Source organism: Centropristis striata, chromosome 12, assembly GCF_030273125.1.
Source record: "Centropristis striata isolate RG_2023a ecotype Rhode Island chromosome 12, C.striata_1.0, whole genome shotgun sequence".
Taxonomy (NCBI): domain Eukaryota; kingdom Metazoa; phylum Chordata; class Actinopteri; order Perciformes; family Serranidae; genus Centropristis; species Centropristis striata.
The window spans coordinates 21,095,696-21,109,844 of NC_081528.1; the positions used below are offsets into that span (position 1 = coordinate 21,095,696).

General features: G+C 38.0%; 1 protein-coding gene across 2 annotated transcripts; it reads left to right on the forward strand.

Annotated features, from left to right (window-relative positions):
- Nucleotides 1-134: 134 nt before the first annotated feature.
- On the forward strand, nucleotides 135-12,574 carry pdgfrl (platelet-derived growth factor receptor-like). Of its 2 annotated transcripts, XM_059346508.1 has the most exons (6): nucleotides 135-345; nucleotides 1,036-1,309; nucleotides 3,681-3,832; nucleotides 7,762-8,055; nucleotides 9,010-9,146; nucleotides 11,852-12,574. In XM_059346508.1, exons 1-6 carry the CDS (start codon nucleotides 291-293, stop codon nucleotides 12,038-12,040), a joined length of 1,101 nt encoding a protein of 366 aa, XP_059202491.1. In that variant the 5' UTR covers nucleotides 135-290; the 3' UTR covers nucleotides 12,041-12,574. The 2 variants fall into 2 exon arrangements, with proteins under 2 accessions (XP_059202491.1, XP_059202490.1); XM_059346507.1 differs by lacking the exon at nucleotides 135-345 and having other exon boundaries at nucleotides 937-1,309.
- Nucleotides 12,575-14,149: the final 1,575 nt, after the last annotated feature.

Consider the following 14,149-nt stretch of genomic DNA (forward strand, 5'->3'; position numbering starts at 1 on the left):
GCACATGAGCATGTAAGTGATGTTTGAAGGTGAAAAATGTGAATCTTTGAAAGATACACACCCACCTCCAGCAGAGGGCTCTAGAGTACGTGTTTCTGCTCCTCAGCTCTGAGGAGAGGGAGTAAACAGAAGCTCTGAAGTTATTTCCCTCTCAGTCTGTCAGTCAGGATGGAGCTGGATATTTAAACAGGGCAGCTGGAGCCTGCAGAGTTCCCTACAGAAACCCCCTCAACAAAGCCTACCTGATCTCTCCGGCCCGCACAGCAGACCATCCCGTCAGACATCTCACCATGAAGCTCTGGGTTGTGCTTTGCCTTGCACTGCTCTGGGTGGAGCTCCAAAATGGTGAGTAGAGTTTCCACATCTGTCTCGTACATTTCTGACTGAAGCAAAAAAGACTGTTATTTGAATTATGAGAGCTTGGAGTGTAACCTGAAAGTAGTGGGAGGATTAGATAATCCAAGGTTGTGTAAATACGGGCTGGGGGCACCAGGCTGTGTGATGGGCGTAGAATGGGAGGAGAAGTTAATCTCATTCACATAAGGCAAACATTTTGTCTTTTTCAAGGCGTTCGCTGCAACTTATCTATGTTTGAAGTGTATATAATGCATGTAGAAGTTTGCACAGGATTCGTGCAGAAGTTAAGAGTTCCTGCAAAGTGTTTCTGCAGACCGACTCAAACCAGCTGCATCTGAGGCATGCAGCAGGCGTTTCTAATTAACTGGCCTTTACTGCTGACCTTTCCTTGGAGTTCTTATTAATGCTGCACAGAAGAATAAAACAACAAACCCTGAAAGTCTAAACCATTTGCTCCTCATCTGTAAAGGTTGGTGCTCACTGAAAACACAGAGCTGAAAGAGAAGCAGACTTCTGGACATTTTGTGCCAGTAATAAGGATTTCACACTTCCTGTTGTCGCAGCTGGAGAAACACAAAGAAGCAGCTCTTTAAATGGGCACACTGAGCACCAGTCTGGGCTCTCATACAGTACAGTACACTGAGAGATTTTTTTGTGACTTATCTGTGTTGTTGCCAGGTGACTGCCAGCAAGTCAAGAGGAGAAAAGACGTAGGAGAAAACCGCATCCGGCCAGGAGGGAAGCGGGTGAAGGTGAGAAACCCCAAACTTAAAGATGGAGGAGGGAAAGGCCAGTCCCTGCTGACCCAGGTCCTAGATAAGGGGCGCTTCCTGCGCCTGGGCCAGACCACCAGTCTGACTCCTGGGAGGAACATGGAGCTACGCTGCAAAGGAAACTCTATCGGCTGGTCGTACCCGACATACCTGGACACCTTCAACGACTCACGCCTCAGGTGCTGGAAACAGCTGTTTGTCATTATATACAGTCATGGAAAAATGATTAGACCACCCTTTTTCTTCAATTTATTGTTCATTGTTAGCCTGGCTAACACCAGACTAATCTCAAATGAGATCTAGTCTGGCAACCAGCCGTTCATTTCTCCGTAGAGGAGGTGTGGTTTACGATCCTCCAGAGCCGTTTATTGGGCGCTTAGAATGTCTATCAAAAGCGTCTGTAGCTCTTAGCTCTTAGCCAATCGTATCAGTTATACCAGATGACGTATGTAGAGCAACAGAAATGGAAGTTTGTTGTGTGTGTGTCTGTGAGAGAGTGTTGCTTGCTGCTTTGCTTCTCCATTTCTCGCTTTCTGATTATTTATTTTCACGCTTTATTCCCCCTCATGTCATTCAGCCACACACATCCACTGATTTTATGGGCAATAAACAAGCTGCTGCGGGTCGTTACGGTAGCGGGGCTATTAGCCGCTAGCGGCGCTAATAGCCCCGCTACCGTAAGGCCGGTGATCTCGCTACGAGCCGGGGACAGCGGAGCTGCCGAGAGACCTTTCGCCTTTCAACTTTCGCTCTAAACTATTTAAACACCATCTACAGCTAAAGAGAGTTTCGCGTATGCAACAGCCATGTTGGATCCGTAAGAAAACTACAAGCTTCCAAGTGCCGAGTAGTACTCGCCATCGTCTTGCCGCCCCTCCCCGCTCTGTGATTGGATCCCTGAAAAAGGGCTAAGAAACCTCTCTGGTTGCCAGACTGCCTGGAGGTTCGAAATGAAATTCGAGCGCGCAAGGCAGTATGGGTATACCCCGGCTAGTTCATTGTAATGCCTGGTACAACTAAAGGTACATTTGTTTGGACAAATATAATGATGATAAGAGCAAACAACAAAAAATAGCTCATAAGAGTTTAATTGAAGAGCTGATATCTAGACATTTTCCATGGTTTTCTTGATAATGTTTTGGTTATTATCAAGAAAACCATGTTAAATGTCTAGATATCAGCCCTTAAATTAAACTCTTATGAGCTATTTTTGTTGTTATCATTATATTTGTCCAACAAATGCACTTTTAGTTGTAGCAGGCATGAAAATGAACAAGAAATGGAAGAAAACAAGGTAGGTCTAATGATTTTTTCCATGACTGTATATTGAGGGTTTTCACATCATCAAACCAGAAGTCGCCATATTGGAGGTATTCTGCACATGCACTGAAGTAGATCCCGTACATTGTCAAGGAAAATGGTTAATTATTGCTGTGTTTTAAGTTGTACCAATAGGTTAGACAGAGGAAAACATTTGGAATATTATCAAATTCCAACCAGGTAGAGGAATGCCAGAAGTTATCAGAGGAAAGGAGGCAAAGCTCACTTACTCTTGTCAGTTAAGTGAAATGTTGATTGCAGCGGCTCATAACAAATTTCTAGTCTAATGATAATACATTTTTTTATAGTCAATAGTAAAAACAAGTATTGCTTTTATTGTTTTTACTGTTTGCTTATTTAAATGTAAAGCACTATGGTAGGGCACTGGCTATTTTAAATGTACTATATAAATAAAGCTGGCATTGACATAACATACAGGTGCATCTCAATACATTAGAATATGATGAAAAGTCCATTTTCAGTTCAAGTCAAACAGCCCCAACCAAGTATTGAGTCATATAGTTGGACATACTTTTAAGAGGACAACATTTACATATTAAACATACGTTTTAAAATTGGTCTTTTTTAATATTACATTTTTTTGGGACACTGAATCGTAGGTCTTCATTAAATGTAAGCCATAATCATTATAATTAGAATAAATTATATAAATTAAGACATGAAATGTTTCATTCTGTGTGTAATGGATCTATGTAATGCGTTATTTCCATTTTTTGAATTGAATTACTGACAAAAATAAACTTTTCTATGATATTCTAATTTATTGAGATGCACCTGTAATCCATATCAAGCTACCAAATGTGGCATTAATGACTTAAAATGTTATTCTGATCGTTCTTAAAATGTAGAGTTAAAATGTGCTGTATTTTATGGATCCAAAAAGAGGGCGCCAACTCATAGGGATCTGCACTGACAATAAACCGTAATTTCTTGAAATATCGCTCCTTTTCTTGTGGTCCAGGTCCTTCCCTATATGCCTTTGTATCTTGGACACATTTTGATGAGCTTTTCTGTTGTTTAGACATTGCTACATTTACTTAAAGTATCCAAAGCGCACAATTCTCCATTATACTCCGTTCAGATGTTTACACCGAGTGCCTCCAATATGGCCGCCCATCCAGGTTACGGCCCAGAATGTGATGTTGGTGAAAACCCTCTATACATTGACGTGAATGTGAAAGTCTTACATTTTTGTTTTCCCGCCTCCAGCATCAAGCAGAGTGACAAGTACAGTCAGCTGATCCTGACGTCGCCCTCTGCTGCTGACACGGGGCCCTACAGCTGCTGGGTGATCGTGTGTGATGGCACAGAGTGCGAGCAGGACCACGACCGCAGCTACGTCTCATACATCTACTTCACAGGTGATTCATGGGACACACAGCACGCTGCACTTTATACACAAGTAATATCCAATCCACTTTATTAGTATAGCACATTTAAACAACAAATATGTCTCCAAAGTGTTGTACATAGAATCAACAATAAAACAAACATTTCCATATAACAATCAGCAATAAATAATAAGTGTATAAATCCAAAATGATGCTATAAATAAAACAATACAATCAAACAGATAAACATAGTAAGACATAGTAAAATAAATAAAAGATGTAGTTAAGACCCAGAGGACCACAAAACTCACGCAAAGTTAAAAAGCCAGGGAATAAAAATTAGTCTTAAGAAGAGACTTAAAACACTCAACAAGTTGGAGCAAGGGAAGTTTACATGATGTCACTTTAACCCTGTCAACACCTACATTATCAGAAATATTGTGCTGAATTTGTTCCTTTAGGGGTACAACTTGTCCCTGGGGCAGTACCCTTTAAGATACAGCTGTTGTACCCTTGTTAACTCATTGGAGGAACTCATTTAAATTGTGGGCAGAATTTCCATCCAAAAAATATATGTAGCCCAAACTCAAAACAAGTGCATCAATGCAATATAATGTATTTGAGTTAATGTAGCTCACTTTTTTGCATTTGGTTGAACTCAAATTAAAAACATGTATGTATTGTATTTAAATTGAGTTACCTCAACTCATTTATGTCAAGGAGAGCTAAAATAAAGAAATTGTGTTTGTTTAACCTAAAAACATAGAATTGGAAAACTGAAACTCATTCTTTTTGGGTTGAAGGGAAGGACAGGGGAGTAAATTAATACATTTTAGGTTACACTTCTTAAACTACTTTTGATTTGATTTTAATTGATATGTTTTCATTAGACAAACAATACATTAATGTGTCACATCTAAGAAGGGCTTGAATCATTTTTTTGAGTGTATGTGTACCTATTTGCCCCTCAAAAGATACCTTGATATCAGAAATAGGGCTAGTCTGAATCAATGTCTGTCCCCCAAGATCCAATCTACATCAATGCACTCTAAGGGGTTATTTACTGGACTTCAACTAACTATGTTTTGAGGGCCAAATAGGTGCATACAGTATAAGCCAATATCAACAGCTGTACCTTAGAGGGTACTGCCCCAGTGACAAGCCGTTTTACCCCTAAAAGTGCAAATTCAGCACATTATTTATAAGAGAGGAGTCGTTTCATGGAGTTTTTTGCTCCAGTCATTTTTTACTCACTGTGACCTCGTCTGGAAAAGTCCTGCATATCTATGGAAACAACAAGCAGGGATAGTTAAAAAAAAAAAAATCTTGAGAATTTATATAACAAAATGTGGAATTAAATAGATGCCCCAAACTGAAAACAACATTTGGAATAAAATGGTATAAAACATGCATGAGTATTTTGTCAACAAAAACTATAAAGAATAAAAACATCTAAAATCTGAAATGTGACTTGAACTTATATGCATTTTCATCTGAAGTCTTGGTCTAAAACTAAAATAGCTTCCAAAATGAACACTTGGCTGCAACTTTACTGGTTTGGTTCAGTCTCACAGCTCTTATCAACCTGGATTCCATTCTCAAGAGGAAAATGTTCGATCGACCCCACTGTATGCTACATACACAGCACTAAATAGCTTATAGAGAAAGCCAGACACTAGTTGTGAACATGGTGGAGTATGGTAGTCATGCTGCTTTACACATTTAAAAAAACAAAACATTTTCAGCATATTTGCATTGTTGTATTTGTTTTGGATTTTTTCATTTGGCATCGTTTCTGAAACTGCAGCCGTTTCTCCTAATGGAAAATTTTTGGTTTTTGTGTAGTGGAGCATTCAGTGTAGATATTTCCCTCTGGAGTTGGTGGAGACAAAAATACAACTAAAAGAGAGTGGACCAGTGGTGGTCCAGCTGGTACATTACTTATGAGCAGTGGTGGGAGAAGTATTCAGATCTTTTACTTCAGTAAAAGTACTAATACCACACTGCAGAGTTACTCCACTACAAGTAAAAGTCCTGCATCCAAAACTTTTCTGAAGTAAAAGTACAAAAGTATCAGCTTTAAAATGTACTTAAAGTATCAAAAGTCAAAGTGCTCGTTATGCAGAATGAACCCACTCAGATTGTTTTATATATTCCAAATCTATTATTGGATTATTTGTATTGAGCAGCATTTTAATTTTGTAAAGATAGTGCTCATTTTAACTAGGGTTGTCACAATACTAACATGGATAGATACAAAGCCCCCCCAAATTTAACAGAAATATTTTTATTAACAAGAAAAATGCAACATGTTAAAATTATGATAACAAGCTTCAGGTCTGAGGTAGTGCAAAAAATAAATAAATACAATAAACAGTAACAATTAGAACAATATTTTTGGCTGTGTGTGTTGCTGTTTGGTTGCAGGTCAACTTTTCTCTGCTTCATTCTGGGAAAATAACACTTTTCAGTCACCAACATTTATGTAAACTTATTAACTCTATGCTTATGTATACTGACACAGTGTATACTGTGGGTATCGATACTTTTGAAAATGAGTATCGTATCCGGATACAACGTTTTAGGATTGATACTTTTTTGAGTATCGATACTTTTGACAACGCTAATTTTAATTACTTAATATATTGTTATGTTGTGTTATGAGGTTTAATTTAAAAATACTAATCACTTTAAATTGATCATGTTTTTTTTTACGTTAAATCTTGACCAGAAAAGTAATAAAACCTGTCAGCTAAATGTAGTGGAGTAAAAACTACAATATTTGCCTCAAAATGTAGTGAAGTATAAGAAATCGTTACATAAAATTGAAATACTCAAGTAAAGTACAAGTACCTCAAAATTGTACTTAAGTACATTACTTTCCACCACTGTATATTATATATAATAAGTGTGATACCTAATAGTTATACCTGTAGTAGCAAGTAAGTTTGAACTGTTATTAGCCATCAATTCATAAATATAACTCTTTAACTCACTTTAATAATCCATTAATAATATCATTAGTGACAATCTTAAAACCCCAACGTATTATAAAGAATTGATGCTGTAATTAATAACAGCTGGTGGAGGCTTAATGTCCTCCTAAAAGATGCTCCTCAGAGCTGTCCATCAAACATGTTGATCACCTTTGATAAGATGACCTGTTATCTTTTTTTCCCACCAGTGTCATAGAGCAGTGGTTCCCAACCTTTTTCTTGAAGGACCCACATTTTTACCATTGTAAACTTTGGCGACCCCCCCATTGTCCATTGCTTCTATGAAGCCGAACTCAATGTGACTTTCATGGTACCCTCTCTTTTTCTCTTTGAGATATTCAGCATTTTCGTCTCCCTGACGCTTCGCCATTTTTCATTAGCTCTGTGTTTCTGTTGTTAGGTGAGGTTACTGCTAGGTGAGGTTGCCGCCAGGTGAGGTTACCGCCAGGTGAAGTTACTGTTAGGTGAGGTTACCGCCAGGTGAGGTTGCCACCAGGTGAGGTTACCACTAGGTGAGGTTACCGCCAGGTGAGGTTACCACTAGGTGAGGTTACCTGTGTATACTGCAGGAGGGATGTTACACATGTCCTTATTCTCGCGATATAGCCTTTATTTTTAAACTTTTCTATAGTGATTTTTCTATTTAATAATTTTTCTATTTAATAATTTTTCTATTTAATAAATAAATATTAAAATATTAAATTATATTTAATAAATGAATAAACGTTTAATGTAGCCCTTATTTAGTTGTTTCCGTCCCACTAATGAATTAAATGCTGACTCATCTATATTTAACACATTAGATTTATTACATCCTTTAAAATCAAGAGGGCTTCGCGACCCCCCGTGGATCTTTGGCGCCCCCCTGGGGGGGTCGGGCCCCCCCTGTTGGGAATCACTGTCATAGAGGACAATGCAGAGCTGATTCCTTATTTGACGCCACATAACTGTCCCTGTACACAGACAGAGACAACCTCTTCGTCCCCTCTGCCATCCACTTTGAGATCGTGTACCTGCGCTCAGACCAGCCCGCCGTGGTGCCCTGCCGTGTGACCGACCCGCAGGCCAAGGTGTCGCTGCACAGAGAGGTCCCTCCAGAGGAGATCACAGCCAACGGGACGCAGCTGACCTATGACCCCACTAAAGGCTTCGTCCTGCAGAGCCCCAGCCCGGAGCACCAGGGCGTCTTCTACTGCAAGGCTGTGACCAAAGGCACCCCTCAGATCTCCACAAAGTACCAGCTGCTCTACGTTGAGGGTAAGAACCAAGGTTATAATAGTTTTGGATTTTTCAGTAGTTTTAGTTTTAAATTCGTTGGGATTTTTTGTTTTGTTAGTTTTAATGAGTTTTTAGAGTGAGTTTGCTAGTTTTAATTAGTTTTTATTTTTGGACAAAATGCTTAGTTTTGGTTTAGTTTTTATTAGTTTTTTTGTAATGGGGTATTTGTTGGATGCCACAAAAAAAGTCACAATAAATGTTGCCTTTATGTCCTTTGCCTTATCTATCTTAGCCCCAATAAGTTTATTAAGTCTTAATTATTTTTATTATTAATAATTAATATCAACCAAAAAGGTTTTTGTATGAAAAAAGTTGACAAAGACGAACACAAGGACATTTTCATTATAATCTAGTTAGTTAGTTTTGTAACCACACCATACAGTTTCAGTTAGTTATCATTTTTTTAAAACTCTCATTTGTATTTTTATTTCAGTTAATGAAAATGTTTTTTCAATTATAGTTTTCATTAACTATCATAACCTTGGTAAGGACGCAGCAGTGACGGCTCATAAATACAGTCAGCATTTTCCCTGCGCCTTTAACTGTCTAACATTACCACTTTACACGTCACTTTATTGATTAAACGCACCAGGAACCACCGTGAGAGGCTTTTTTTCACAAAGTCATGAATCAAGTGTGCGTTACTTTGCTCCATCAGCTTCCAGGAAAAGGTTGTATTTCACAGCTGTCAAAATCCTCCTCACTCGTGGTTTATGTGGACGCCTGCAGACTGAAATGGAAACACAGTCTGGATTGTGTAAATGGGAGGAGGATGAGAGGTGAATTTATGAAATGGAAATTTTAGTGTGCTTTGGGTCGATTTAAGCTCCCATGACATGTTTTGACTGGCAGGTGGAGAGAAATAGAATTTGGACTGTAAGTGATGCAGGTTTAGCTTTCAACCATAAATTGTTTATGGTTTCTTGTCGACAGTTCCTAGTGGGGCACCATTTGTCAGTCTTGAATCCTCTCCGGAGTCTGTGGCAGGAGGCGACAACATCAACGTGACCTGCACAGTGCTGGGGGAGCCGGAGGTGGAAGTGAGCTTCACCTGGACTTATCCTGGTCAGGTGAGGTGACTTAACCCTCTGGAGTCCATGAAACCACCTGCACATTACTTCTTCATGATGTGAAGACATAAAAATGAAGCAACATTGAGTCTTGCCGTCAGCTTCCCTCTAAAGTTCTGGCTTGAAACTCCATGCCAGATTTAAAAAAAAAAGAAAGATATTTGGCCAAGTAAAACCAAACAAAATGTCAAACATATTAGTAAAAAATATAGAACTAGATATTATCCTCATCTTACCTGTTATATGTTAAATTTGCATATATTTTCACAACATGTACATTTCTGTGTGTGTGAAACATCATTTTCAAGATCAGATTTTATGTTTTCCTTTGTTTCTTTTGGGTTCAAAATTTTGATCAGGTAAGTCAAAGTTAAAAATGAATTATCAGGACATAGGTGAGATTGCGCTGAAAAAACTGATACCAACATGGCATGGTAAAGATCATTTAACAGATTTTTAATGGACATAATAGCCCAAGATTTCAGAGCGTTAAAGAGATAGTTTTATTGAGTTTAGGTAGATTTATTAAAGTGGGGTTGTATGAGGTTCTTATCCACAGTCAGTGTTTTACCTACAGTGGATGTTGGTTGGCACACCCCCAGTTTGGAGACGAATGCAGGAGTACTGACACAGAAACTAAACTAAACTAAAAATGTCTGCTACATTTAGAATATTTTCACCACTTACTGTCAGACAGCTTAGTTTACTCAGGGGGACAAAAACACAATCAAACTAACCGATCGAGGCAGCGGTAGACCAGCAACTCCCACCTTTTGTGAGGTTAACCCTCTGCGGTCTGAACCTATTTGCTCTTTATATACCACATAATATTTACTATACCGATGTTTGGTATTTGGTATTTTCTCAGCACAACTTCAACATGATCTGACAATCATTTTTTTTTCTCACTTTAACCCACTTTATTAACATATTGAGCCCAAAAATACACAAAAATCATGAAATCTGAAATAAAATTATACTATTTAAGACAATAAAACCACAAATATGCTCAATGAACTGTTTCGGACCTAAAAAATGTAAACATAGGTTGCAAATATGAACATATAAAGGTAAAATTCAAATATAATAAAACTATACACAAAAAAAATACCATAAAAACATGTTTATTTATAGGAGCAGTGTGAGATGATTAGACCCCTTTTTCCAGTTTTTGCAAAATGCCACGCCTGCCTCGTCCCATCCTACTTTTACACTTGAATAAATAATTTTGTACAATCAAATTAAAACGATCATATCTTTGGTTTTACATGACCTTGGAACGTCAAACAAATCATAGACCCCAAAGGATTAAATAAATGTTTTTGTCAATGGAGTTTGGGTTCTTTATAGAGAGCTTAGATAACAGTTTCCGCTACACTTGCATAAACTTTAACAGGGCTTTCAGCAAGGCATAGCGGTGAAAATATTGTAACTCCAACTGCATTCTTGTATCTGAAGTTGCTGATCAGACTGTAAACAAAGACCCGTTCGAGGAAGAAGATTTCCACTGGCTACATTGGAACCACAGAAATGTTGTACTTTGCCCCAAGAGGCTAAAATGTTGCCGGACCGAAAGCTAAAAGGTTCCAAGATTGGCTTACTGTATACTGGGTTTGATTTCATTCAGTTGATTATATCTCAATAATAAAACAAAAAAACAATAAGTTGGGATGGGCCTGATCAGATTTAGCAATATGTTGTAGTGAAAGGTAACCAGACCAAAAAAATTTAAATCCAGATTCTATCAATAGTTTTCTATGTTGGCGTATTAGGGCCAAGTATCCTGCTTTTTTCTCCTAGATTTGCCACTTTTAATCTCATAAATCTGCTACTTTTTTGTCATGGATTTGCCACTTTTAATGTCAAAATTTTTACGTTTTTCTAATAGATTTGCCATTTTTAATCTCATAAATCTGCCACTTTTTTCTCGTAGATTTGCCACTTTAAATCAGATAAATCTGCTACTTTTATCTCGTAGATTTGCCACTTCTAATCAGATAAATCTGCTACTTTTATCTCGTAGATTTGCCACTTTTTTCTCGAATTATTACCCCTTCCCCAGGACTGTACTAGTTTGTTTTTTTCATTCTTGGCCCTAATACGCTGTCAAAATTTTCACTTCAAAGTGCTTTTTGTCAAATTTGGCAAAATAATACCCTATTAATACAAAACCCTGGCTTTGTAAATGGGATATTTCTTCAAACCACACACACACATAGCTACTCCTGCCAAACAGCAACAGCTTGTGCACAGGACAGGGAGATGTACTGTATAAAGAGAAAGGCAGTGGGAGTGAGAGGACGGTAAATCTGGCACTTACTAATGTTCTGAAGGAACACCGACAGGAGGAGAGCATATTTCTGGGTGTTGAGTTCAAATGTCAACAATCTTTCTCCAGTATCGTTCTCCAGGAGGTTTTAAGTTTCCACATCTCACTTACATTGGCTGAATATTTGACTATCGAACCAGTTGTGATGTCACAAGATCCTGCTGGTACATCCAGATGTTAAATCAGATTTAATGTGAGCAGAGAAGATGTCCTCTTTCAGAAGAATAATGTGAAAATAAACTCAAAGAGAAGTCATGAGAGGAACATATTTTATTAGAGGCAGACTTAAACATGGTGGTGTTGATAAACCATAGGGAATTTATAATGTTTCCAACACATAATAGAAGTAGTAAATCCTGTTTGTATGATTGTGTAGGGCCGGCGTCCAGTTCACACCCAAACCTCCTGGAGGCTGGTTCACAGAGGGATGAGCCACACCACGCGGGTCTCCCAGAGCGTCATGACTGTAGAGGACATGGAGACCATCGACTTTGGCAAATACACCTGTAAAGCCAAGAACCAGCACGGTGAGACGATTGTGGCGACCAACATCATCTCCAAGTAGAGCCGGCAGCAGCCTGTGTCGTGTTTGATGTGTATTGTTGACATATAACTGGAACACACCGACCAGTGAGACCTTATGGATCCACATGTATATATACATTAAAATGGGTGTATTTTTAGATTGCAGATTGTGATACCATAATAAACAGATTTGCTACATCTTTTGTTGGAGAGCTAATTGAATTGAACTTTGTTGTTGACATGACTAATGAAACAAAGCATAAAGCCACAAGTCAATCACAGATGCAAAAGTACTTGGGTTGTTTCCTGTGGTGGAAAGTAACTAAGTACATTTACTCAAGTACTGTACAAAAGTACAGTTTTGAAGTAGTTGTACTTTACTTGAGTTTTTCAATTTTATGTGACTTTATACTTCTACTTCACTACATTTAGCTGACAGCTTTAGTTACTTTTCAGGCCGAGATTTAACATAAAAAATGCATTTAAAGTGATTTGACTTGTTTAAAAAAAAAAAAAACGTAACCTCATAAGAGTATAAAGTAAATAAAATTAGCCTTATCTTGATAAGTTAAAAGCTGATTACATAAATGCATCATAATATCAATCCAATAACATATCTAGAATATATAAAACAATCCGAGTGGCATACATTACATCACATACATTTTGAGGTAAATATTGTACTTTTTACTCTACTACATTTAGCAGACAGCTTTAGTTACTTATCAGGTCGAGATTTAGCATAAACAGACATTTGTTGAAATTAAATCTCATTACAGTATGTTAAAATTAATCCTTGAGAAAATTAAAATGCTGCTTACATAAATGCATCATATTATTAATCCAATAATTTATTTGGAATTTATAAAACAGTCTGAGTGGGTTCATTCTGCATAACGAGTACTTTTACTTTTGATATTTTAAGTACATTTTGATGCTGATACTTTTGTACTTTTACATCAGTAAGTTTTGAATGCAGGACTTTTACTTGTAGTGGAGTCATTTCACAGTGTGGTAATAGTACTTTTACTGAAGTAAGAGATCTGAATACTTTTTCCCTCACTGTTTGTTTCACTTATTTTGGAGGGAGCACAAAGAAGAGAGGCATTCCCTTCTCTGGCTTGAAGCTCTGAGGAGATGATTCATTTTGCAGCAGGACAATGAGCCCACACACACAAACAAACAAATCTATCCAAGTCCAAAGAAGAACAAGGAGTGCTGGCCGCGACAATCTACTGAACATCTTTGGAAACACTTGATAAGAAAGTAGCACAAACTCTTTAACATACTGAATAAGATGCTCAAAAGGAGGGTTAGTTTAAAGGGTTAATTCACCCACAAAATGACCATTTTGATTAGAATTCTTGAAAAAAAAAATTGGATTCCTCATTCAACAAAGTTTCTGAATCCAAGGTAACTGACATACAAATGGTAATTATGCAGGTGAAGTAGTGCTTGAATATGAAATATTGACTGCAAACAAAGTTCTAGATTGGATGGAAAGAGATGTTGAGGCAAGTACAACATTTATTAAAATATTGTGTAACTCTGAAATAAAAGATTCAATTTAAACTTTGTATTCACAAGTGAAAGAACAGTTCTGGATCGTGGGCTGTAAACTCTGGCACTCTGTTGTGTTGAACACCTAATCAAACATCACTAATCACATTAAGCCTTTACGCTGTATTTGAATATAATAATGATTCTGGGGGAGGGGAGGGGGGGGGGGGGGGAGAGAGAGAGAGGAGAGAGAGAGAGAGAGAGAGAGAGAGAGAGAGAGATTAGAGAGGAGAGAAAGAGAGAGAGAGAGAGAGAGAGAGAGAGAGATGAGAGAGAGAGAGAGAGAGAGAGAGAGAGAGAGAGAGAGAGAGAGAGAGAGAGAGAGAGAGAGAGAGAAGCCATCAGAGACTTGCTCTGGCTTTGTAGCAATGTGTGAAAGGAGAATGTGGTTTAAAGCGGCGCTGTGTGCCAGGCTGACGTCCTAATGCTCTCCGTATGTGGAATGTGATCTGCAGGCCCAGAACTCATTTTTGGTTCAATGCAACACTTGCTGCAGTTTCCACTTTGCTGAATAGTTGTTATGATTTTGGAATATACTTGAGCTTAGAATACGATTGTGGTTTAGAAAACATTTAAGGGCTGGACTGAT